The sequence below is a fragment of the Pseudonaja textilis genome, chromosome 7 (assembly GCF_049901715.1).
Source record: "Pseudonaja textilis isolate UNSWEBS1 chromosome 7, rPseTex1.2, whole genome shotgun sequence".
Classification (NCBI taxonomy): Eukaryota; Metazoa; Chordata; class Lepidosauria; order Squamata; family Elapidae; genus Pseudonaja; species Pseudonaja textilis.
The window spans coordinates 53,640,888-53,665,008 of record NC_141996.1 but is presented as its reverse complement, the minus strand read 5'-3'; the positions used below and the strand labels follow the sequence as shown (position 1 = coordinate 53,665,008).

The 24,121-nt window shown below is 34.9% G+C and overlaps 1 protein-coding gene across 7 annotated transcripts in view; it reads left to right on the top strand.

The window, feature by feature from the left end:
* ZBTB21 (zinc finger and BTB domain containing 21) overlaps positions 1-22,640 on the top strand; it is a 30,584-nt gene extending 7,944 nt beyond the window's left edge. The window contains exons 2-5 of one of the 7 annotated variants that reach the window (XR_015744355.1): positions 2,182-2,292; positions 20,270-20,299; positions 20,916-20,969; positions 22,419-22,640. Coding sequence is in view for 3 of the 7 variants with exons in the window: in XM_026713663.2 (XP_026569448.1) it covers positions 7,146-10,322 (3,177 nt within the window). In the remaining 4 variants the exon portion in view is untranslated. Of the gene's footprint in view, positions 1-2,181; positions 2,293-3,078; positions 6,558-7,133; positions 10,444-20,269; positions 20,300-20,915; positions 20,970-22,418 lie in introns of those variants that run through there. The other 6 variants (XR_015744357.1, XR_015744356.1, XR_015744354.1 and 3 more) reach the window with 6 other exon arrangements.
* The last annotated feature ends 1,481 nt before the right edge of the window (positions 22,641-24,121 follow it).

Genomic DNA, 24,121 nt, shown 5'->3' with positions numbered 1-24,121 from the left:
CAGATCTACAACTTCGTGGCAGCCACGCAGGCCAAAATGTGGTCAGCCCTATACTTGGTCTGCAGGACCAGCCCCCCCCCCCCTTCGCCCCGCCCCAGGCATCCCCGATGACTATCTTGCTCCACAGGCTGACCGTGTTCTGAGTGCTACCCTTTCACCGGGATGCCAGGCCCGAATGTTCACTGCCTCCTGTCCATGCACCCACAGTGGGATGAGCCGAGGCAGCAGGGACCGACCACTCACTGTCTCCAGGGTGCCCCCCTTGGGCCAGATCTAACCACATCGCGAGCCAGATGTGGCCCATGGGCCTTGTGTTTAACATTTCTGCACTACAAACTTGAGCTAAATGAGCTCTCAGCTGCCTCTTAGTCTACCTTGCGTTTAAGAATATGATCCTACCCTACAACTGCAGTTAGCAATTTTACTTTTAATGCCTCAGTGGCCCTAAGTTGACATTAACAATAGTTTGAAAACAACATAAGATACCATTATTTACATATATTAAGCAAAAAAAGTCCAGATATATTGGACAAAAAACCTCAGATGTTTAATCTAAAGCAAACAGATTGAGAGCTCTTACAGTTTATTTACAGTGGACTTGCACAACTATCTATCATATTTATCTACTCCCAAAGAAAACTTGAGGAGGCGTTAGCAAATAAGAAAGAACTGAAAGGTTGAGAGGGAAACTTGGGAAAAGCCCTGTGACTTACAGTAGTAATGAAATCTGTTTGTCAGTATTGTTTCTTTTAGAAGTACAGATACAAAATTTGAGTGGGAATTCACATACCTGGCTGACTCAAACATTAGGGGCTATAGTTTGAAGTGAATCCAACCAGGATAGTTCTGTTCTGGGATTCACAAACAAGTTCACCTAATTTCAGTGTTCCAGTTAGGACTCCTCCGATATTGTTTAAATAACATAGACAATCACTGATTTAGTCTCAACTGTCTCAAGGGTAGTCTAAGTGCATACAATATGACCATTTGTATATATGCTGAACCTGAGATTCAAAAGAGCAATTATTTGTAGCAGGTGGGTGAATTATTTATAATGGGCATGTACTGAGCACTCAGAATATCTAACATATGACTAGGATTTGTTTTACCATTGTATCCAGATGGATGTTAATGCTGTATATCAAAAAGTTGACTATAATTTTATAATTAAATCTGGACAGTATTTTTCTTACCTATTGTGTTCAGTTTATGCTTTTTTTATTGATCATGTGCCATCAAGTCAATTTCATGTCTGCAACCATGTAGATTTAATTGGAAATCATTTTATATTTTGTATTCTATGTTATTTCTTTTTGGTAAAATACTACAGTAAATCAAATTGCCTTCAGCTCAATGTTCATTGATGCCTTTTTGTCATTGTCATTACAATGATAATTTGTCTGCAGCATTTTCCTATATCACTGATGCCCAATATAGGTGCCTTCTTACTTTAGCTGGACATGTGAGATGCCTTTCATGAAGGGAATATACACATGTACACACATACATACATTTACTTGGCATGCATTCCTGGCTTTCTTTGCTCATACTCTTCCCTCCCAGGAACACATATCCTGCCATGATCAGGCACCATAGCAGGAGTTAATGGCAAGGAATTGTTAGTGTAATTACTCATAGGAAAATACAATCAAAACCTGAAATAAAATCAGTTAAGACATTAGATATATTAAGCAGTAAGTAGCAGTTATCAATTCACATGTTTTGGAACAAACCAAGATGTTACTTCAAGTCCAAAAGCTTGTCTGACCAAGAACATCAAATATTGAATTAATTTAGTTTCTTTAACTAAGGGTTCCAAAATCTAGAAGCAGTTCCTGGAAAGATCCCTTTCAGGTCGTCAGAAATGTACTGTACTGAGGGTAGGACAGAAAAAGAAGAGTTTTTTTGGAGATTTTTGAAATACAATCAGATACACTCATACCTGAGAATGAATCTAGTTCCATTGCTTCAAAGAGTTAGAAGTTATAACCAACCACTTTGAATTGTTTCCCAAATAGATTGTTTCCTACTGAAAGTGCATTCTGAAAGGAGAAGTCCTCAAGAAAACCATTTTTAGTGTTGTTATTCTTACATGTTCAAGGAGCAGTAATTAGTCAGAAAATTCTTTTGGATGTTAAGTTTATTATACAATAGACATAATTTCTTTTTTCCCCATAACAGACTACATGACATGAAGACTTCAAAGTCATTGCCAGTTAAGGAGAAAATGCAGTCCTGAATCTAAGACGTCTCTTGTTTTGAAGTGTTTTCAAGGAGAAGAAAAACATTCTGGTATGTTCTATTTATCTTTAGTAGTATGAAACTAGGATTACATTTCTTGATTCCCCTTGGTATTTCAGTTGTTAAAGAATAAGACATTTTGCAGATGTAAGAATGAGCATTACGTGAAAAAAGACCAAAGAGCCTAGTTTCACTTTTCTCTTCCGCATAATTGTGAAGGAGAGACTACTTTAAACTATTTAGACTCCCCATTACAGTACAGACAAATTTCTTGTGTGTCCAATCACATTTGGCCAATAAAGAATTCTATTGTATTCTATTCTATCTGAAAATGGAGAAGAGGATTAGACCAGAAAATAGAGACTTGGAGCTATGGCTACAACAGAAGAGAAGAAATAGGAAGGATGCTTGCTGCTTACATTCATATAATGCTAAACTTGTTCTGGTATTATTATATCAGGTCAAATGCATTTTCATACATTGTGCCATACTTCTTATGTATTGCAAATGAATATGCTCTGTATATCCAATAAAAAGATCTCATGAATCAACTCAGCAATTAACACTGAATAAGTAAATTGGATCCCATATAAATATTTCAGCTAGCAACTAGCAGAAGAATGTTTTTGAAGGACTGTCTACCAGATCATTATCCAGATAGAGTGACAGTATTTTCACCTTTGATGCAAAATGTAGTTTCTGTATTTTACAGCAAAGAAGGCACTAAGAACTGAATTAAATCTCTGACAAAGCTAAAATTGCCCAAATGTGAAATTGGTGTTATCAGTATACAATTTATTTCTCTAGTGTTGAAATAACCTTGTGTACTTGATTTAGATCACAATATCTACAAAAACCAGAACTACTAGAAGACAAAGAATCTTACATCCCAGTGAACACTAATGCAACACAAAAATTAAACAATCGAATAAAGAGAACTATCAATGACCTCACTAAGAAAGGCCAAATTACCTGTCCACTTCCGGTTTGCAGGGCTTCGGCGGCAGGCAGGAATCCACGATCGTGTGCGGTTTCTGCCTGGGCTCACCGCTGGAGCGCCCCGAGCCAGCTGGCTTCGGGGCTAAGCCACCCCGTAGAGGTGGTGAAGACAGGAGAGACTCAGCAGGGTCGAGGGGAGACGCACCTCTCCTCAGCTGGCTAAACTCCCTTTCCCAAAGGCGGTAAGAGCGGCGGTCAGAAATGGCCATCTCAAAGAAGCACTCAGCTGGAAAAGAAAGTGCAGGAGGAAGTTAAGAAGTGAAAGTTTTTGGCTGACAGGGACAAAAAGTAACAACCAAGGTACCCTGGAATTTAAATTTTGCAAAAGATACATCGCTCCCAAAGAAGTCTCGGAAGCAGCGAACGAAAGTGAAAAGGGAAAGTTTTTTTTTCTTCACTCTCCTTCCTCACGCTGATAACAAGAAGATCTGAATAAAGAAATCGGAAAAATCCGCTTTGGCACCAACAGGTAATTAAACTGGAAATACAATTAAATGCCAAAGGGACAATAAAGATTTCTGAACACTAAAAAATCCTTTTTTTGCTATAAGTGGGAAGGGAGAGGAAAAGAATAAGGGCAGGACTTGGAAGGAGGAGACTGCTTGGAATTCAAAAGAATTTAAAGTTAAATCTTAACAAGACTTCTAAAGGATACATTTTAACTGGAACTTTGCAACTAAATAGTAACCCCAAGAAGAGAAAGTGAAAAAAGAAGAAAGTGTTAAAAGAAACAGCTTGTGTGTATTTGGATTCTTTGGTGACTTTGGGACTTTTGGAAATCATATTTGAATGACTAAAAACAATTGGGTGGTTGTTTTTAAAAAAACCCTCTACAATGGCATCACCTCTGGATGAACTGGATGAACTGAAAATCGAATTTAAAAAATATAAAGAAGAGGAACAAGAAGGGAAGGGCTCCTTTGGCTCCATTTTTCAATTCTTAGAAATGGCGATTGGTGTCTACAAGAAACAACAAGAAAAGACTGCGCAACACGAAGATTGGGACAAAGAAGCCATTTTTAATGAACAAGTAATTCTATCTGGGGAAGAAAAGGAAAAGGAGGGAAAGAATGGAGAATCTAAGACCTAAAAAAACAACCAAAAAAGGGAAAAATAATGTGAAAAGGGGATATAATGTTGGAAAGCAACAGAAAAGGGGAATACAGAAGAGGGAAATGGAGGTGGAGAGACAGGAGTAAAAAGGGGAGAGAGAAGGAAGGGAAGAGAAGTTACAAAGGTCTGGAGCAAGATGTAAAGAAACAGGATTTATTCAGAGGTAATGGGTGAAAATTTAACTGAAAAAGGGATTCTGTAAAGGTATATAAGATTGTATTGTTACATTTGTAATAGAAATAATGTTAGAAAATTGGAAACAACATATGATTAAAAAATGGAATAAAATAGTTAGTGTAATTTAGTGAAACTTTTGTGAACAAAATAAATGAAATGAAATAAATGAGAGAATTGAACTAGGAAGGAATGGGAACATTTTAACCACTCAACGTTTTATAAAATATAAATGAAGTGGGAGGGAAGTAATTATGGAAAGTTTGTAAGTGTTTCCATAGAAGTATGATACTTATTTGAAAAGTAATGTGTAAAATGTTCAAGATTTAAATGAATATTAATATTAATGATAGAATTGAATTGGTATGGATTATTGTTTTAATTATGTTATATATTTATAATTTTTTCTTTTTAAAATACATTGTGTAGTTTCAGAATGTACCAAGCAGAATCCGAACGGAAGTTATGTATTATATTAAGTGTTATAATTTTAGGGGAAAGATATAAAGGCGTCATACTCCAATCAGTGATCACAGGAGAAATTTTGCTTAGTGAGAAAAGATAATAGACAGCTGAAACAGGACAGACAAAGAATATAAGTATGATGATTTGAATTGAGATGAAATAAATAAAATAAAATTAAGAAAGTTGAAAGAGGGGAGAAGCTATAGGACTTCCACAGATACGACCCAAAATATTGATCATATATCTGTACCAATTAAAAAAAAGACTAATTGGAGAACATTCACAGAACCATCAACAATATTTTCAAAGGAATCAAGTTTACCAGAGAAGAAGAAAACAACAAATTGCTACCCTTGCTGAACATCCTGATCAGCAGAGACCATAATGGCAAACTGGAAACACAAGCGTACAGTAAAACTACCCACACCAACCAAGTGCTCCACTACTAAAGCAATAACCCAACCTCCCACAAAAGAAACTGTAAGAACTTTATTTAGATGAGCACAAATTCAACTGCAGCAACCCTGAACAGCAGAAAAAGAAAACAGTATTTATGCAACATATTCCAACAAAATGGATAGCCATGCAACTTCATCAAAAAGTGCCTGACCACTCAATCCACCCAATACAGCACAACCATCACAAGCCCTAAAAAGAGTAACATTGCCATACATCAAGAACGTTTCAGAAATCACCAACAGACTACTGCAACCACGTGGAATCAACATAGCATACAAGCCAACTAAAGCCCTTCAAAATATCGTAAATAAATAAAAAGCAGCCCCAGAAGAAAAAAACAGTAGTTATCTACAACATACAGCGTAATGATTGCAACAACCACACACAGGACCAACAGGCAGAAGCCTGGCAGAATGCATCCATGAATACCAGCCAGCATTCAAAATACATGATGAAAACTCTTTAAGTTCATAACATATGGACACACATAACCATAGTCTCAATTGGGAAACTGTGATCATCCTAGACCAAGCCAAATCCAAAAATGATAGGGAATTTCTAGAAGTTTGGCACCCTGATAAAAGACGCATAGACATAAACAATATATACTATGCAAAAGAGACAGTCAATGAGCCAAAAAATGAACAAAAAAGACCCAATCACCCCCTTATCGGCAATTAGCACCAAGAGAGCATAGATTAACTCCAAGATTAACAATTAACAATTATCTTAATTCAGATTCAACCAACAATGAGTATATAGTACCCCTTGTGCCACTTTATTAAACTGGGATTATTTCCTTTGTACTTAGAATTAAATATGAATTCAAAAGAAACTTAAACATTTAACCAGTTTCACTTTCAATTCATTTTTCATTTTTGTTTACAGAGGTGTAGTGAAAAGTTAAAATGTTTTTGTTTTGTTTGCTAAATATTTAAATTTTCTTGTATATGCAGATAAAATCAAAGTAGACTTTTTATCCTTGATTGTGCATTTGGCTGATTGTACGTTTTACATATATGTCTAAATATACTATCTTGATTTAATTGATATAGAACAGGGGTGTCAAACTGGATTTCTTCAAGGCTCAGATCAGCATTGTAGTTCTTGTCTGTGGGCTGGCAGTGGGGTGGGGGGGCCACTACAGGGTGGGGAGGACGGACGCCTATAGCACCCTGCTGGCGAAAACAGGGCACGAGGGAACTGCATGCAGCCCTCTCACCCCGTGCCTTGTTTTTGCCCTTCATGGCCTCCTGCAGCACTGTGCCTCCGTTTTTCAGCCATTTGGGGGCCTGTTTTTGCCCTGTTTTGGGCCTGTTTTTCAGCCTGTTTTTTGGTCATTTGGGGCCCAGTTTTTCGGCCCGTTTTCAGCTTGGTTTTGGCTGGTAAGGAGCTGCAGAAGGCCATGGAGTATGATAATGAGGTGCAGGGAAGCCACACGTGGCCCATTTTAGCTACCAGAGGCACCAGAGGCTGGTCTCTCCCACAGGCTGGCATCTGGCCCATGGGCCTTGAGTTTGATACTCCTAATATAGAATGTTACGCATGTTAAAAAATCTAAACAAAATATATTAAGGCCATATTATGCTTTGAAGATATTATTTTTAAAATGCTCTCTTTTACTTATTTTTATTCCATCTAAATTTTTTTGTGAATGTGAGCCTGTTTTTTTTTTCTTTCAGATAAACCTAATCATGGATGGACTTTTGCATTACATAAATCCTGCACATGCTATTTCTCTTTTAAGTGCTTTAAATGAGCAGCGTCTGAAAGGACAACTCTGTGATGTTGTTCTCATAGTAGGAGATCAAAAATTTCGAGCTCATAAAAATGTTCTAGCTGCTAGCAGTGAATACTTCCAATCTCTGTTTACTAAGAAAGAAAATGAGTCTCAGTCAGTATTTCAACTTGATTTCTGTGAACCAGATACGTTTGACAATGTATTAAACTACATTTATTCATCATCTTTGTTTGTTGAGAAAAGCAGTCTGGCTGGTGTGCAAGAAGTGGGCTACAGTCTTGGAATTTCCTTTCTTACTAACATTGTATCTAGAAGCCCTCAAGTTCCTTTGCCTGCATGTCCAATCAAGAAAAAACTATTCCAAGAAGATGATGAAAGTGGCTCCCAGAAAAGAAGTGTCATTGTTTGTCAGAGCAAAAATGAAACACAGGCGGAAAATGTTGGTCCAACCTTCCATGATATAAGCCATAGTTCTAATTTTTTGTCATCAGTTGCTATCAAAAATAAGTGGTCACAACAGTCATCTGAATTTCAACATAGCCTATCATTAAATGAAAAGAGATGGTTGAAAGATAGTTCTTTAAGATACTCAAAATCCCATGATTCTTCAGTTACAATGGATGATCAAAGTAGAATGAAAAGAAATGCAATATTATTACAGAAATCTTTTATAGAGAAAGAACTGGCAGTTGATGAACTAGGGGAAAGTGATCAACTATTAAGAGGAAAGGGAGAGGAAATATCCTTGAAACAGGTTTATTCATCCGTTGAATCTGTATGCAGTTCATCAGAATCTACATTTTTGCTGAATGAAAGAAACAAAGGAACTTGTTCAGGTGAAGACAGGAATTTACTATACTATTCAAAATTAGGATTAGTAATCCCATCTAGGATATCTGGTCCTGAAAGCCAAAGTACTGACAGGAGTGGACCACTTGTAAAAAGTCTTCTTCGAAGGTCATTGTCAATGGATAGTCAAGTTCCCATATCTTCACCTTCTATTGATTTAAAGCGTTCTCAAGGATCTTCAGTGGGGAACAATGCACAAGGAATAATGTTGAATGTAATATCACAAAAATCACCCATGAAAGATACTTCAGAAATAGCAGCTTCTGATGATAAGACACAGATAATGCAGCCACATCGTCTTAGATCATTCAGTGCTTCTCAATCAACAGACAGGGACATGAATTCTCAAGAAGTACAGATTAAAATGGAACCGAGCAGTCCACTTTCAGATCCCTCTGAAATTATAAGAATTACAGTGGGAGATACTTTATCATCTGTCAACAAAAGTGACTCTTTTAAGATTGAAGATGACCACAGGGAACTCACTAACTCTTTTAAAGCAGAAGATAGTGAGCTCAATAGACTTCCAGCTAAAAGAAGATTTCAAGCAGACAGAAGGCTACCACTCAAAAAAATGAGGGTAGACCAACATGTTTCCCCAGAGTCAGAGGACAATTTTGAAGAGAATTTGAATCCTGTACCCTTTGTTGATTTCCCAGATTCTGATGTTAGCAGAGATGAATGTAGTGGACTGGAGGAAACAAAGCCTAACAAAAAATTTAAGTGCAAACACTGTCTTAAGATTTTCAGGTCAACAGCAGGTCTTCATCGTCATGTCAATATGTACCACAATCCAGAGAAACCATATGCTTGTGATATTTGCCATAAGAGATTTCACACAAACTTCAAAGTTTGGACCCATTGCCAGACACAACATGGAATTGTAAAGAACCCCTCGCCTGCTTCTAGTTCACATGCTGTCTTAGATGAAAAATTTCAGAGAAAATTAATTGATATTGTAAGAGAACGAGAAATTAAAAAGGCTTTGATTGTTAAATTAAGACGTGGAAAACCAGGGTTTCAGGGACAAGCTAGTTCACAAGCTCAACAAGTCATCAAGAGGAATCTGAGGTCAAGAAATAGAGGAGCTTATCTTTGTACGTACTGTGGGAAAGCATATCGCTTCCTGTCACAGTTTAAACAGCATATAAAAATGCACCCCGGAGAAAAACTGGTTGGAGGAAATAAAACTCTTATTAAACCAAAAGAAGATAGTCGCATTGAAAACCCAGCGGAAAACAAAAAAGTTTATCAGTGTCGTATTTGTAATGCTAAACTTTCCTCCCTTACTGAACAAGGAAATCATGAGCGGTTGTGCCGGAAAGCAACAGTTTGTGCTTACTGCAGTCTTCTGTTTTCTTCTCCAGAACTGAAACATGACCATGAAGTCACATGTGAATATAAGAAGCTCACTTGCTTGGAATGTATGCGAACTTTTAAATCCTCCTTCAGTATTTGGCGCCATCAAGTTGAGGTACACAATCAAAATACTATGGCTCCAACAGAGAATTTTTCTTTACCAGTTTTGGACCACAATGGTGAAGTAAGTAATGCTTCAAAGCCACATCATCAAGCAGAGCCTAACAAAATTGGCAGCTTTCTTGCAGCTAAAGAAGATGGTGTATTTAGTGATTCCTCAGAGCAAATCAATTTTGATTCGGAAGATTCCTCATGCCTCCCTGAAGATCTTAGTGTTTCCAAACAGCTGAAAGTTCAAATCAAAGAAGAACCTGTGGATGATGTAGAAGAGGAGATCTCTGAAAGCAACCGAGAACCAAAGGAAGGCATTGCTAATAAAGAGGCTGGTTTGTGGCCCTGTGAAAAGTGTGGAAAAATTTTCACCGTACACAAGCAGCTAGAGCGTCATCAAGAGCTTTTATGCTCAGTGAAACCCTTTATTTGCCATGTGTGTAATAAGGCTTTCCGAACCAATTTCCGACTGTGGAGTCATTTCCAGTCCCATATGGCACAAGCTTTGGAAGAACCTTTGCGAAAAGAATCTGAGATGTGCTCTTCTGCTAATTCTCCTTCACCACCACCTTTGCCTCCACCCCCTCCGCTTCCCAAAATACAGCCTTTGGAACCTGATAGTCCTACAAGCCTGTCAGAAACCGCTTCAGGTAGTGAGAAATTATTTGTTCCACAGAAGTCTGACACACTTTTTTATCATGCTCCACCACTGTCAGCTATCACATTCAAAAGACAATATATGTGCAAACTTTGCCATAGGACATTCAAAACTGCATTTAGTCTTTGGAGCCATGAACAGACACACAATTAAAGAAAACTTTTAAAATTTAAGCGTGCCTATAGAAAGTTTCAAATATCTATTTAATTTCTGTGATGTTTCTGAAATATATATATATATATACACACACATATGTATATATATATATATATATATATATACACACACACACACACACACACATATATATATATATATATATATATATATATATATATATATATATATATATTATACATACATACACACACACACACGTATGTATGTTATGTATATGTATGTGTATGTATATATATATATTGTGTGTGTGTGTGTGTTTTCAAGCAGGTACTTACATGTATGGTATTCAGCTTTGTTGGGTATTTTCCCACGTCATTATAGTTGTGCTTTTAAAGTTGTAGCAACGTTTGGCAGAATCTCATCTGCCATCATCAGGCTTCTGTATTTGTAGAATACAGAAGCCTGATGATGGCAGATGAGATTCTGCCGAAACGTTGCTACAACTTTAAAAGCACAACTATAATGACGTGGGAAAATACCTGAACAAAGCTGAATACCATATACACACACACATACATACATACATACATATGTATGTATATATATATGGCATAGACATACAAAGGGTAAAAAAACCCCTCCAAATTAAACTTGAAATATGTGATGGTGTGTTTTGGATATAAAAATGAAAGTAAACTAAATTTATCCTTACTAGAGAAAATTGTGCAAATTTTTTGATATTGTGATTTCAGATTTCCTAGTTATAGAATAATTGCATTCATTAAATCTGAGTATATATTTCTCATAATGTTACACTGGTAAAGATGGATACATGTAAAAAGAATCAGTGATTTAAGTATTTAGAGAACAGCAAAATTTCATACTAGTTGTTTTTACAGAAAATAACTCATGAGCTCTATATATTAGTCATTCATTTGATGTTAAGGGAAGAAGTGGATTGAGTGCTTTGCTGTGTTGGCCTTGGTCCTGTTGAACATTAGCAATAATGAATAAAACCTCAATTGAATTAACTTGACCCTTATTGAAAAAGATTGCTTATCTTGGAATGATTTCATTACTGGAATTTTCTGAATGAATATTGTACAAGATGTAATCAAAGATTAGCAATATGTGAGCATTTGGATTTTTATTTCTATACAAGTAGTCCTCAACTTATTATCATAATTAAGCCCAAAATTTATGTTGCTAAGTGAAACATTTCTTAAATGAATTTTGCCCCATTTTGTGACCTTTCTTACCACAGTTTGTTAAGTGAAGCAGGTATTAAGTTAGTGACGTGGTTGTTAAGTGAATCTGGCTTCCCCATTGACTTAGTTTCTCAGACGGTCGCAAAAGTTGATCACATGACCTCAGGATACTGCAACCATCATGAATATGGGTCATTTGCCAAGCATCCGAATTTTGATCACACGACCATGGGGATAGTGCAACAGTCATAAGTGTGAAAAACGATCATAAGTCACTTCTTTTCAGTAGTGTTATAACTCTGGTAATTAAATGAGCTACCTGTACACTAGGTGTGAACCTTTCTTTGGCTGCCTTAAAAAAGATTCTTAATTTTGGAATATGATACACTGCTTATCTGATCCTCAGAGGCTGATAGCCTTATATTTTAATACACAGAATTAATGTAAGAAGCAGTAGCACATTGATATTCCAATGCAAACTGTTTCATTTTTGAATGAAATGGCATTTAATAGATATCAGAAATTATGTTGTTCTTTGCTTCTGATCCATATTGGTGCTTACATAGTATGAATATGAACATTTAAAAAAATGAAAAAAATTATTTCCATTACTGGGTAAAAGTGAGCCCACCCAAGGCTGCAAAAAATGTTTGGAAAAAATGTTCAAATGTAAATAATTATGTATGTATAAATAGAAAATGAATAGAAATTTTATATTAACTATGCTTAGGTGAAGGTGGAGGAGGAAATGCAACACCCAAAAAGCAATGTATTTCATAAATGAAAATCCACACTGAACTTTTCTGTCCAGTATCCTACTTTCAGCACCTTGTTGTTTTGTTTGTTTAAGATTAAAGTGATTAGAATATTGAGCCATGATCTAATGCAAATTTAAGCCCACTGATTTTCCTTGGTCAAAATGCCTGTGATAGTTAAAATAGTGTTTCCAAATGTGGTGCTTTTCAACTTTATAATTCCACACCAAATATGACCAGTTTAGGAACTTTTCAAGCAGTTAATTTTAATGCATGCTTTATTTATTTATTCATATAGGCATCTGTACAGTTGCACCATCTATAAACAACCTTCCCAAACATGATGTATATTCATCAATTGTCATGCACCATCCTTACATAAGAATTCTTGTTCATTGATTTCTTCTTTTGGTATAATACAACCATTGTAGTAGACAAGCTTCATATATCAGTAGTCCTACAATTAAAATGGACTGATACAGTGGGATAATGAGTTATAGCCTCCATATATGACTGAGTAGAATAATTAATACACAAGCCTGCCAAGCAATTGGAGTTTTATTTCCTGCTCAAAAATTCACATTTAATTCTGGTTTATTTTAAGTTTGAGCTAATGAACATATATTAGAATGAATGATAAGAATGTGAATGCTGTAGATACATCAATTGACATTTTAGATTGTGGTGTAAGAAAGAGCCACAGTAATCGCAAGATTCATTTATGATATTTAAAAACAAAGGGAAACTTACTCCGTTTCTAAAAGGAAAAAGAACTATAGGACACTAATATAGAATCTAATGGATATGAAATATGAGCAGTAAATAAAATGTCATTGTCAGTCAGGTTATTAGAGCAACTTAAAATTACAATATTTTTTAAAGTTAAAAAATAAGATCTATAAAATACACGTGATCTAGTGAGCTCCATGTAATATTGACTAGTTTTAAATTTTTTATTTTCTATGGTCGGCTGATCAAAAGTTGCTGTAGAAAATATGGGTTGTCAAATCACTTTTTGATCAAATACAGTAAATTCTTGAAAGTCCATGATCCAAATATTAGTAAACAAGGTAAGAAAGGCAGAAATAAGTTTTACAGGAAAGCAACTGTATAGCAAACATTGAGGCCTTTGCATCCAGCTTCAGGTCAAATTGTACTTTATTGTGGGAATAATAGGATATTTCTGGGCATCAACAATTGCTTGGAGCAGTTACTACATTACTGCTGTTGATGTCCTTTTGTGCCTGGGCTTTATTGAGAATCACTTGTCTACACTGATGATTGAGAAGTCTAACTGAGGTTCATAACACATTATCCATACTTAAATGAACCACAGTTTACTCAACTGAATTCCCAAGATCATATGATTTAAGTTCTCTCACCACCCTAGGCTACAATATAGTGAGTGGATCCGAGAAAGGCATGTACAAAACACATGCTATTGCAAGAAAGCTATATGATTATATCCACCTGGCCACCAAATTCTCCCCAGGATAATTACTCTTTAGTGAATAGTGTGTTGTGAAAAGAAAGCTTTTGTGAATCCTAACTTAATGTGATGGACATACATTTTTCTCAACCAAAGGCCATTCTTGACCTTTCAGTGGCATGATGGAGGGCATATTCTATTAAATAGTTATGAGGTCTGGGGGGGGACTATATTTAATTATATTTAATGTGTTGAAATTAATATTATCCAGGCATTTTTTACTATTTTCATACAAATCAATGTCCTTTTGCCCTGCTGTCAGATAAAGAATTACAATTTAACAAAAGTATTAGAGTACAGTAATTTTTGAGGTCTGCATACAAGGCTTTCAGACACCATTTGTAACTGGGCTCTCAAGGTATGAACCTATGAAGTTTAATAAAGCTCTTTCACATTTATTCAGAAGCAATCTTTATATTATTAAAAAAAATAGAAATAATTGTGGCCAGACTTATAGTTTTGAGCGTGCTTTTGTGTAATCTTTTTTTTAAAAAGAGGGAAAAATCTGACTTTAATTTCCTCAAGCTATAAGGAAAAAGCAATAATTTAACAGCAAAGTTTACAAATAAACTACCTTATTCCCAAACTAAACCATGTACTTTATTCTTATTTTGAAAATATAAATGAATGTATAAAAGGCTAATTAATATCTTTAGAACAAGGTTCATACACACAGTTTCTGAACAATGACATTTATTTTTAACTTCAGTATAAATGAATTCTTGATCATTTAAAAAGGTGAATTTACATTCTGCTTGTTTAAACTGAATGGGAGCCATTGCTATTTTTATGGCAAACGTGTACCTAGAATATTTCCCCAGTTCAGCATTTCTACTCTGATCCCATTATAGTACCAACTTAACATGAACCAACAATTTATAGTCAGCCATTTTTTCCATCTGTTGAATTACAACAAATATATGCCGCTTTTGCCTCTTTCACTCTGACGTTAGATATTAACAGATTTTTTTCAGAGTTCATTACTATGTGCTTGAGGATAGTTGTTGTACTCCTATATGGTAGGGAATGTGTGAATCTGGTGATCTCCCAGTCTATATACAAGCTTTGCTCATCATTCCCATTACTACAGCACTTTTAAAATGTGCACAACACTTCTGAATCATACTTAAACCAGTAATACAAATGTTAACTTTATAGGTTAGAATTCTCATTTCTTAACTATATTTTATTTTAGTAGGGCTTCTGTTAGAAAACCTCCAAATATTGAATGTCTAGCTGTCAGCTCTGCCAAACATGCTCCCCTTCGTTAAGTCTAGATTTAGTAGAAACTCTTCTACTAAATCTCATTGAAGAAATATATATTGCTTGTAATTGTAATAAAAGAAAATTCAGCATACATTTTATTTACAACAGTATAATGAAAATTTTTCTATTATACAAACAAAGGCATTGATTTATTGCTCAAATTTACATTTTATTAAATATAGTTCATAATTCTCAAGTAATTTAGAGTTTAATGAGATAAACATTCAAAATTAAAAATATCACTATATGTATATTGGGATACATATAACTACTATTTTAGTTGTAACATGAATAAAATCTAGTAATTTATATTGCAAATTCATATATTTGCAAAAATGACACTTGAAATTAAAGTTCATTAAATAACTGGAATTCTACCCTAGCAAAGATTTAATATTATCTACATATGAATGTAGATTCTAAACTTTAATAAAATTTAAATGTTTTATTTAAAACAAGCACTATGCTAAACACTGTTCATAAATTAATCTTTCTAAAGGTATGAAATAAGAAAATTCTATAAGGAATAATTCTAAACTTGCATGCCTAAGTAGCAAACATGTATGAACATTGTAGCATTTTAACAAAAAACTTGGTTTTGTTTTTATAAAGTGGAATGGATAACAGTAGCCCAAGTGGCTCAGAAACTTCTTCAGTTATTTAATTGTGGATACTGGATACTCTAGCATTTGATTCCATGGAAGGTAGCTTTTTATCATCTCCCAATAATTGCATATTGAAAATCATATCCCATTTTTCTGAAGGTGTATCTGCTTCTCCCATCTTTCCTAATTATGGCAGCAATGTCCAAGTTTTTATAGGACTACAGCCTCTGGCACTGTAACATAGCTGAATATATCCAGTAATCCTCAAAACCACAACAGCCATTAAGCTCAGCAATCCTAATAAATCCTACCTGCCAATATAGTCAAAACAGCCAGTATTTTTTTATTGTGAACTACATCACACCCTTTTAATTATTAGGATTTGAACATAAGATCTTGTGCTTTCTTTGAATGATGTACCTCTTAGATTATATGTAGACAGAAAGAGGAGGGAGATGTTAGTGGTAGTTCTGCAATCATATGTAATTAAATTGAATTTTGAAATTACAAGATATACCAAACCAGGTCAGGTCCTGTAGAAGCTGCTATAGGCAATAGGGTCTTAAATTGATAGTCAATTATTAATCTTTAATTAAAATTAATTTAGCCATAATCTTTTAGCTCATGCTTGTGTTAAAAGAACACTTTACATTTTGTTGCCTGTATGTTGGATTCAATTAAAGCACACTAATTTTCTTCCTACTGCAATGGAAATTTTCTAATCAGTATTAAAACCAAATATAAATCACAAATGCAACAGGGGAATCATTTTTAGTAGCTGGGTTAGCTAATGTTTCCCAGTAGTAGAGAAAGATGAGCACTTTATAAAGTTCTAAATTTATTAACACTTCATATACTGAAAGAGATATCTCGAATTCGACTTTCCAAGGTTGATTATAGTTATTTTACTTTTTAAAAAAAACCATTGAATTCAGTAGAGCCAAACAGTACCCTATTCACAGTTTTAGCACTTGCATGGAAAGCTGTTGAGATATTAAAATTTGCAGATTTTTTATAGTTCTTGTATACAAATTGCGTGGAATGCATGAGATTTGTATTTCTAATGAGAGTTTTTTAAATAGTATTTTACTCTTCATTGTCCTTAGATGATTACACACACAACCAGTTTCATTTTGAGTGTCTGTAAAATGATTCTGAATAGTCAATAGGCAAAATTTAAATGCTTGAAAAAATAGTTTAAAAAAAAAATGACAAAAGGCCTACTTCTTTATGATATTGCTGTCTAATCTGGGGGACTGCATTAGAAAAGCACGTGGAGTAATCATGTCCAATAAATAAACAGGAATATAATTTAAATTCTATTTTGAGTTTTTTCTGGTTTTAAACTAACAAATCTGAAAGCTGTTGTTACGAATATGTATATCTTGTACACATTAGTTTACTATATGTTAATTTTAAAGTACAAATCTAACTTTTTTAGAATTCAAAATTGCAAGTTTCAAATTCTTTTAATGTAATGTTGCTGTTTTATATTATTTTTCTACTGTATGTTTTAATTATATAGTTCTTTATTAAGAAAACATGGAGTAAAATAAACTTGTTTGATGGAGTGATTCTGTCTCATATTAAATATCATGGCAATATTCCAGTTCTTAATAACAAAATAAAGTCCTTGTTATTTAAGTGTGACTGTCTACAGATCAGGTTCTTATATCATCATCACTCGTGATTTGCTCTACCATGGAATTAATATACCATGCTGAGCGGTAAACAAATAATTTATAACCACAATGGCTGGTTTCATGTAAGATATTATACCAAAATCACCAAACAGCATTATGTCTTGGTGTCATAATATGTCACCATGCCCATGGCATGTTTACTTGGAATAAAAACTGCAGAGTAAGAGTTATGTCTTATTGTAAATAAGATGTAAATCCTAGAGAGTTCAATTAAGCATTCTCACAAATAATTATTAGGGTTCCTCCCCCTACATAAATGGTGGATTGAAGCTCAAAGACTATAAACCACACACATTTACCTAAAAATGTAAATGTAATTAGGTCTTTTTTCAATTAAATACAGAATCTGAAGATATTTAGCATTTTTTCACATAACCTTAAGTGATAGCTAAATGAGAAAGTAGCACATATAAATTATACCCTTCCAAATAGTTCTTCACAATCACACTATATATTGTTCTTCTATCCTTTTGGAATATTGAAGTTATATGATCTGGCATGAAAATCTGAAAGTGATTGCTCAAATTTCAGGTCTCCAACTTTTAGCAGTGGCTTGACTGCCATCTATTGGGTAATAGTTCAACAAATCAATAATCTAGGATGAGTTATTTAAAAATATATCACCATTTCTGATAAGCAATAACTAGAATTTTAAAGCAACAATCATGGTTTCAATTTTCAATAAACATGGTTATAGAATCATGCAGGATAAAGCTAAGATGTTACAGAAATTTCCATGAATCATCCAGAGAGGTTTAGCATATTTCATATTGTGTAAATGTAGTCTAGATTCTGTCTATCTATCTATCTATCTATCTATCTATCTATCTATCTATCTATCTATCATCATCTGTATTGTGTGTGGGGTGGGGGTTTATTTATAAAGTAAAGTCAAAAGTTCTGTTCCCAGGCTCTTGAAAGTTGTGAAATTGCATTGTTCTCGCAGTCAGCAGGGAGATGAACTGGCGTGCTGGACTGGAAAGGAAGGTCAGATCCTGAAGATCTGAGCTTCCTTTTTCTGGCCCAGCATACCAATCCCCTTCTGTGGTTGGCTGGAAAAATGAAACCTGCATCTTTGAGATCCAAACTTCCTTGGAGAAAGCTTGGACCTTTTTTTCTCTGGCCCCGTTTTCCAGTTCTCTTCCTCACAGGGGGGAGAGGAACACCTGCCTTGGCCTGGAGAAACAAAACTCAAATCCTAACTATCCAAGTTTAGTTTCTCCAGCCTTGCAGAGTAATTCCATTCTGCACATGGAGAGAACTGCCTGTCCTCTTTCAGCAGGCAGATCTTTCACTCCATCCATTTGTTGCTAGCGACTATCTTGGAGGGCTGGGATATCAGCCGTTGAGTGAGGTAATCATGTGGGACCTCTCCTAATGCCCAAAACAATTTACAATCCAAACTCTGGACTCAATCATGATCATAAGTCAAGGATTAGCTGGTGGTCTGATTCTATTGAGGGGAAGATGCAATAAGTTGAAATTTTTAAAAAGTTTTCAAAGTGCTCCAAGTAGACTTCCAGAGATAGATTAGAAATGGCTCTGAAAAAATGGAGTTAATGTTTCTGACTAAGAACCGAAAACCAACAAGTAGATTGGTTCCAGAGGTGGTATTCAGCAGGTTCTGACCAGTTCTGGAGAATCGGTAGTGGAAATTTTAAGTAATTTGGAGAATCGGCAAATCCTACCTCTGACTGGAGATTTTACAGTATCCTTTCCCTGCCACACCCACCAAGCCACGCCCACAGAACCGGTAGTAAAAAAAATTGAATGCCACCACTGATTGGTTCCTTCAACACTCTCTGGACAAAAAGAGGATGTAAGATCACCAAGCTGTGCTCCACAGTTACTTCTTACAAGAAGACTGCAAAGCAGGCATCTCCAGAAGCAAGGAATTTGCTCTAGGTGCAAATTAAGGTGAAAGAAGGGACGGACGGACGGACGGACGGACGGAAGGAAGGAAGGAAGCAAGGAAGGAAGGAAGGAAGGAAAAAAAACAACCAAGGTTACACTTTTCTTGCTGATCACTTTCAGAAATTGCCTATTAATTGCTCTAAAAAAAACTTAGATACCGTCAAAATCTCAAGGCTGGAAACACAGCGAGTGCCTTCTTAATATAACAAAATAAAATAATTGTAATCTTTGAGAATTTTAATAACTAGAAAATGGAAGAAAATGATTTTGTTAAAGAAATTTTAAAATGGGTTAAGGGCTTAGAAAACATTGGACTTTGAATATTAAGACTGAAATTAATTTTAAACAATAAATCCATTTTGTGGAAAAGAAAAATTTTTTGATATTGGAGACAGCACGGAATTTATGATGGCAGTTCAGAATCATTTTTGAGGAACTGCATTAGGATGCTGAATGTCAGTTGTGTTGTGTCTTCTTGGGAACAGTTTGTTTCCAGAAGAAGAGGCTATAGAAAAAGATATGCAAGAAAGTCTATCTGAGAACAATATGAACAAGAATTTGAATAAGAATTTGTCATCAGACACAAAAGAAAATTTTAAGAAGGAAATAAAAATGACAATCCCAGAGTAATTTCTTTTTACAGGATTTACAAAGGAAGCTGTTTAAAGTTTTGAAGAAATTTGAAACAAGGATCAACAATCTTTTGAATAGATTAAAGAGTAAGATAGATTTATACATATAAAAAAGGAATACCAAGTTGGTTTATTTGATTAGGGTTAAAATGGGACAGGTTATTTTGGATGGTTCTTTTCAAATTTGCTGGCATCTGGATTGGAAAAATATTCTGCACTGGGTTTGCTTTTAGTTAACAAGGTCTTCCCTAGAGTTTCAGTATCTGTCCTAATCTGAGAGCATTTAAAATGGCTTTGTATCGAACTGTCCTTTCATTTAAAGTAAGAGATATTTGTGATAAGTTGTCTTTAAGGGAGAAATTGTCCCTCTTTGTCAAGTTAAATTTTATTTACTTTTGTTCACACCAGGATACTGGAACCACTTTATGCCTTCTAAATGTGAGTTTGCTTTTTACAATTAAGAATCAAGCTGTGGATGCTGAATTCTAGATCTGTTAATCAATGCAATCAATCTATGTTTGGGCTCTGTTTGGACTTTTTGCTGATACCTGGACTGGAGAAGGTGTCTCTTTTTCCCCCCCAATTATTTTTATTGTTATTTTCCAGCTTTAAAACATGTTAATCTTAATTTTAACAGTACTGTGTCATCATTATTATACACATTATTATACAAACTAATTTCATATAAATATTTACATTTATATATCTTTATATACATTTATATATTTTATCTATAACTTTATTTCCTTTTATCTTGTTTCTCTTTCTCAACCAATTATACTAATTATACCAAATTTCATAATACTCTGATTCCTCTTTCTCTTTTAGTTTTAAGGTCAATTTATCCATTTCAGCACAATCTAGAATTTTTTTAATTATTCATTCCTCCGAAGGTATATCATTTTGTTTCCAACATTGTGCATATACTACCCTTGATGCTGTCAAAATATGTAGTAGAATATATCTAATTTTCTTCCTATACTTCCCCTTAATTACTAACAATTCCAGTTTAAATTCTATTTTTTCTTCAACTATCTCTTGTATCCAACTCCAGATTTTCTTCCAGTATTTTTGGGCTTCCAGGCATGACCACCACATATGATAGAAGGTACCATGATTTCGTTTGCATTTCCAGCATGTAGGATTCATGTTAGGATACATTTTAGCTAATCTCATTGGTGGCAAATGCCATCGATAGAACATCTTGTACATATTTTCTTTATAGGCTGCTGATCTTGTTAATGTATAAATTTTGTTCCACATTCTTTCCCAATCTTCTAAATCTATATTATGTCCAATATTTTTTGCCCAAGCTATCATGCAACCTTTTACTACCTCCTCTTCTAATTCAACTTTTAATAGGTATACATTTTTGTTATAAACGTCTCTTCGGGGCCTATTAAAATTTTATCTAATTGTTGCCACTCTGTATAGATTCCAAATTCTTCTACAGCTTTTTTTACAATCTGTTTTGTCATTGTAAATATGGCCATCAGTCTGTGGTTATTCCTTGCTCTTTTAATTCCTGATTTGTTTTTAGTTTTCCCCGTTTATCTAATATTTCTTTGTATCTGACCATTTTTCCCAAATCCAATGTGCTTGGGTGTATCATCGCTTCCATGGTAGATAACCATGCAGGTATTTACATATAATGTTTTCACCTAATTTTGTTCCAAGTATGTATCAAAGAATCTCTCATATAGTGTTTATAAAAATGTTTTTTTGGTTTTCCCATAGAAAAGCATGCCACCCTCCCTGTAACTTTCTCTTTGTGGAGAAGGTGTTGCTTATTGGATTTGCCCAAAGTTAAGGATAAGTTATAACCTGGGATGAAGAGTTTTACATCTGTTAATTATTTGAAGAGAATACTTGCTTTCTTAATTTTTTTTCTCTCTCTCTTTTGTTTGTACTCATGCATTTTTTTTAATTTTTAATTTGTTTTTTTATTATTGTAAATGCAGCACTTAATAAAATTATTTTTAAAAGTACTCCAAATAGAGATCAAAGTCATGTTTTACTTAAATTAAGTTCCAAGCTATGTACTCTCTTAATGCAGACTTCTGAAATTGAGTAACTTCCAGATGTGCTAGGAATGTTGGCTGCAATGCTGGATGCAAATTCTGCAAATATTTTCCACACATCTGAAGATTACAAGTTCTGGAAATGACACTCGACTAGTTTCTATCAAGGTTACATTTAGGTTAGAAATGTTATGCACTACATTACGCTGATAAAAACTTTGGTTTGAAATCTGACATGTATTATTTATGAACAAATCTTTTAAGTAAATCTTCTGACTATTAAAATTTTTGCTATGGATACAAAAATTAATCAAAACAATACTGGAAAGACTCAACAGTTACAATTTACAAGCAAAAGCAGGCAATTTATTGCTCTCTTGAAAGTATAAATACAGTACATAAATCATTTCTGCACAATCATTCCAATTGTACGCTGCCCACAGTCACTTTTGGTGAAATAAGTTATACAAATTTTATTAATAAAATAAATAAATTTCTAAACCATCTTGAACTCAAATTGTCCTCTCATGTTACAGGCAAAACAGCTGTGTTGAATCAAGACAGACTACTTCAGTCAATTTGGGAGTTGGTTTGAACTCAAGATACACCCGAACTGAGAAAAACAACTGTTGCAATAGAGCTTGTTTGAATTAGAAATTATTTAAATTCAAGATACTTTATACAACACTACTTGAAATTATCTGTCTACACAGTTTTACCTTTTGTTACTCTGTCAAAATAAAGATACTAAACACTGATATTCCACTTTTCAGCATATACTTTGGCACAGCAGAGCATCAGTGTTGTATCTTCTTTGTTTTCAAGAGTCCTACTGTGGATGATGTAGAAATCTGTTTTGCCTTCTCACTAATGTGTATTTTTACTAGCAATGTCCATTATGGCAGTCATTTTGTGAACATACATACCTTCATTCATTGGAATTGTCCATCTAGGCCAGGGGTGTCAAACTCATGTCATCATGTCGGCGTCACGTGATGTATTGGGACTTTTTCCCCCTCCTCTAAACTGGATGTGGGCGTGGCTAGAGCATGATGCATCTGTCCCCTGGGCCAGGAGTTTGACAGCCCTGATCTAGGCTTTCATAAAACTTAGGCACACGGAATCTATTTTACCTCTAGATTGGGACCACAATTTTCATTGCAAAACTCATGGATCCATTCCTCCTAGGAGCCATTAGCCTTTATGAATGTTATACTGAATTTATTTTAAAACTGGAGTGTTTACTTCTGTTGCATTACCTAGTGTAGTATGGCTCCAGTAAAGTGGACACAAATGCTAATGTGCCAGCAGATAGCACATGTAGTGGCCTTAAAATTCCCTACGCTACCTTTTTATTTAAAAAGAATTAATCAGAAAGGTGGGGAGTTGGCAAGTTACAAAGCAAAATCTTTGTTTCTGAACCCCAAACAAATTTTATAAGCTTTCTTAGAAAATAAAATTGATGGGTAGCTTCCCTGTTTTGCTGAAAAAAGAAGGATCTGTTTTGTTTAGAGCTGAGAAAACCAAGCAGAGACAAGGCAATAACAGAGTGAGGCAGGGCTTGGCAGGGGGCCTTTAGTGAAGTGACTTTGAAAAGTACAGATTTTTGTCATGGGAATAGCAATTCTTTGATATGCTGAAAAAATGTGTATTTCCAAAACAATGAATAAACTGATATTAAACCTAACAAGTGAAAAGAAAAAAATGCTCCTGAGGAAATGTTAGGGTCTGCAGAGCATAAAAGGAACATAACACGAAGGGCAGGAAATTTTTGCATTAATTCTGGAGAGGTACTGGTGATTCCCCCCCCCCATTGGTACATAATTGCTAGGATTGATAGGAAAACACAGAAGTAAATCTACTGCCTTGAAACGTCCTGCAGTTAAAACTGTGAGATGTTGCTGAGGCACAATAAAGCTCAGCTCGAAGATGGCTTGTTTAAGACTCGATGATGTGTCCTCACACCAGTGCCTTCATATGAGGACCAGTCTGCTGCTAAAGCTGATCAAAGCGATCCCGAGGGAAACTAGTAGTTTCCATGAAAAATCAATTCAAGTTCTCCTTTGGATCACCCTCTGGATTCACAGGGAGGGGAGCGAAGGACCATCCCCTCCCATTTTGCCACTCTCTATGGTCATTTCTCTTGGCTGCTGCAGACAGCAGTGCCTTGTGGAAATCAAGTTGTTCTGTTCTCTTTTTGGTTCCACTGAATGCCAACATTGTGGAGAGTATTCCATGA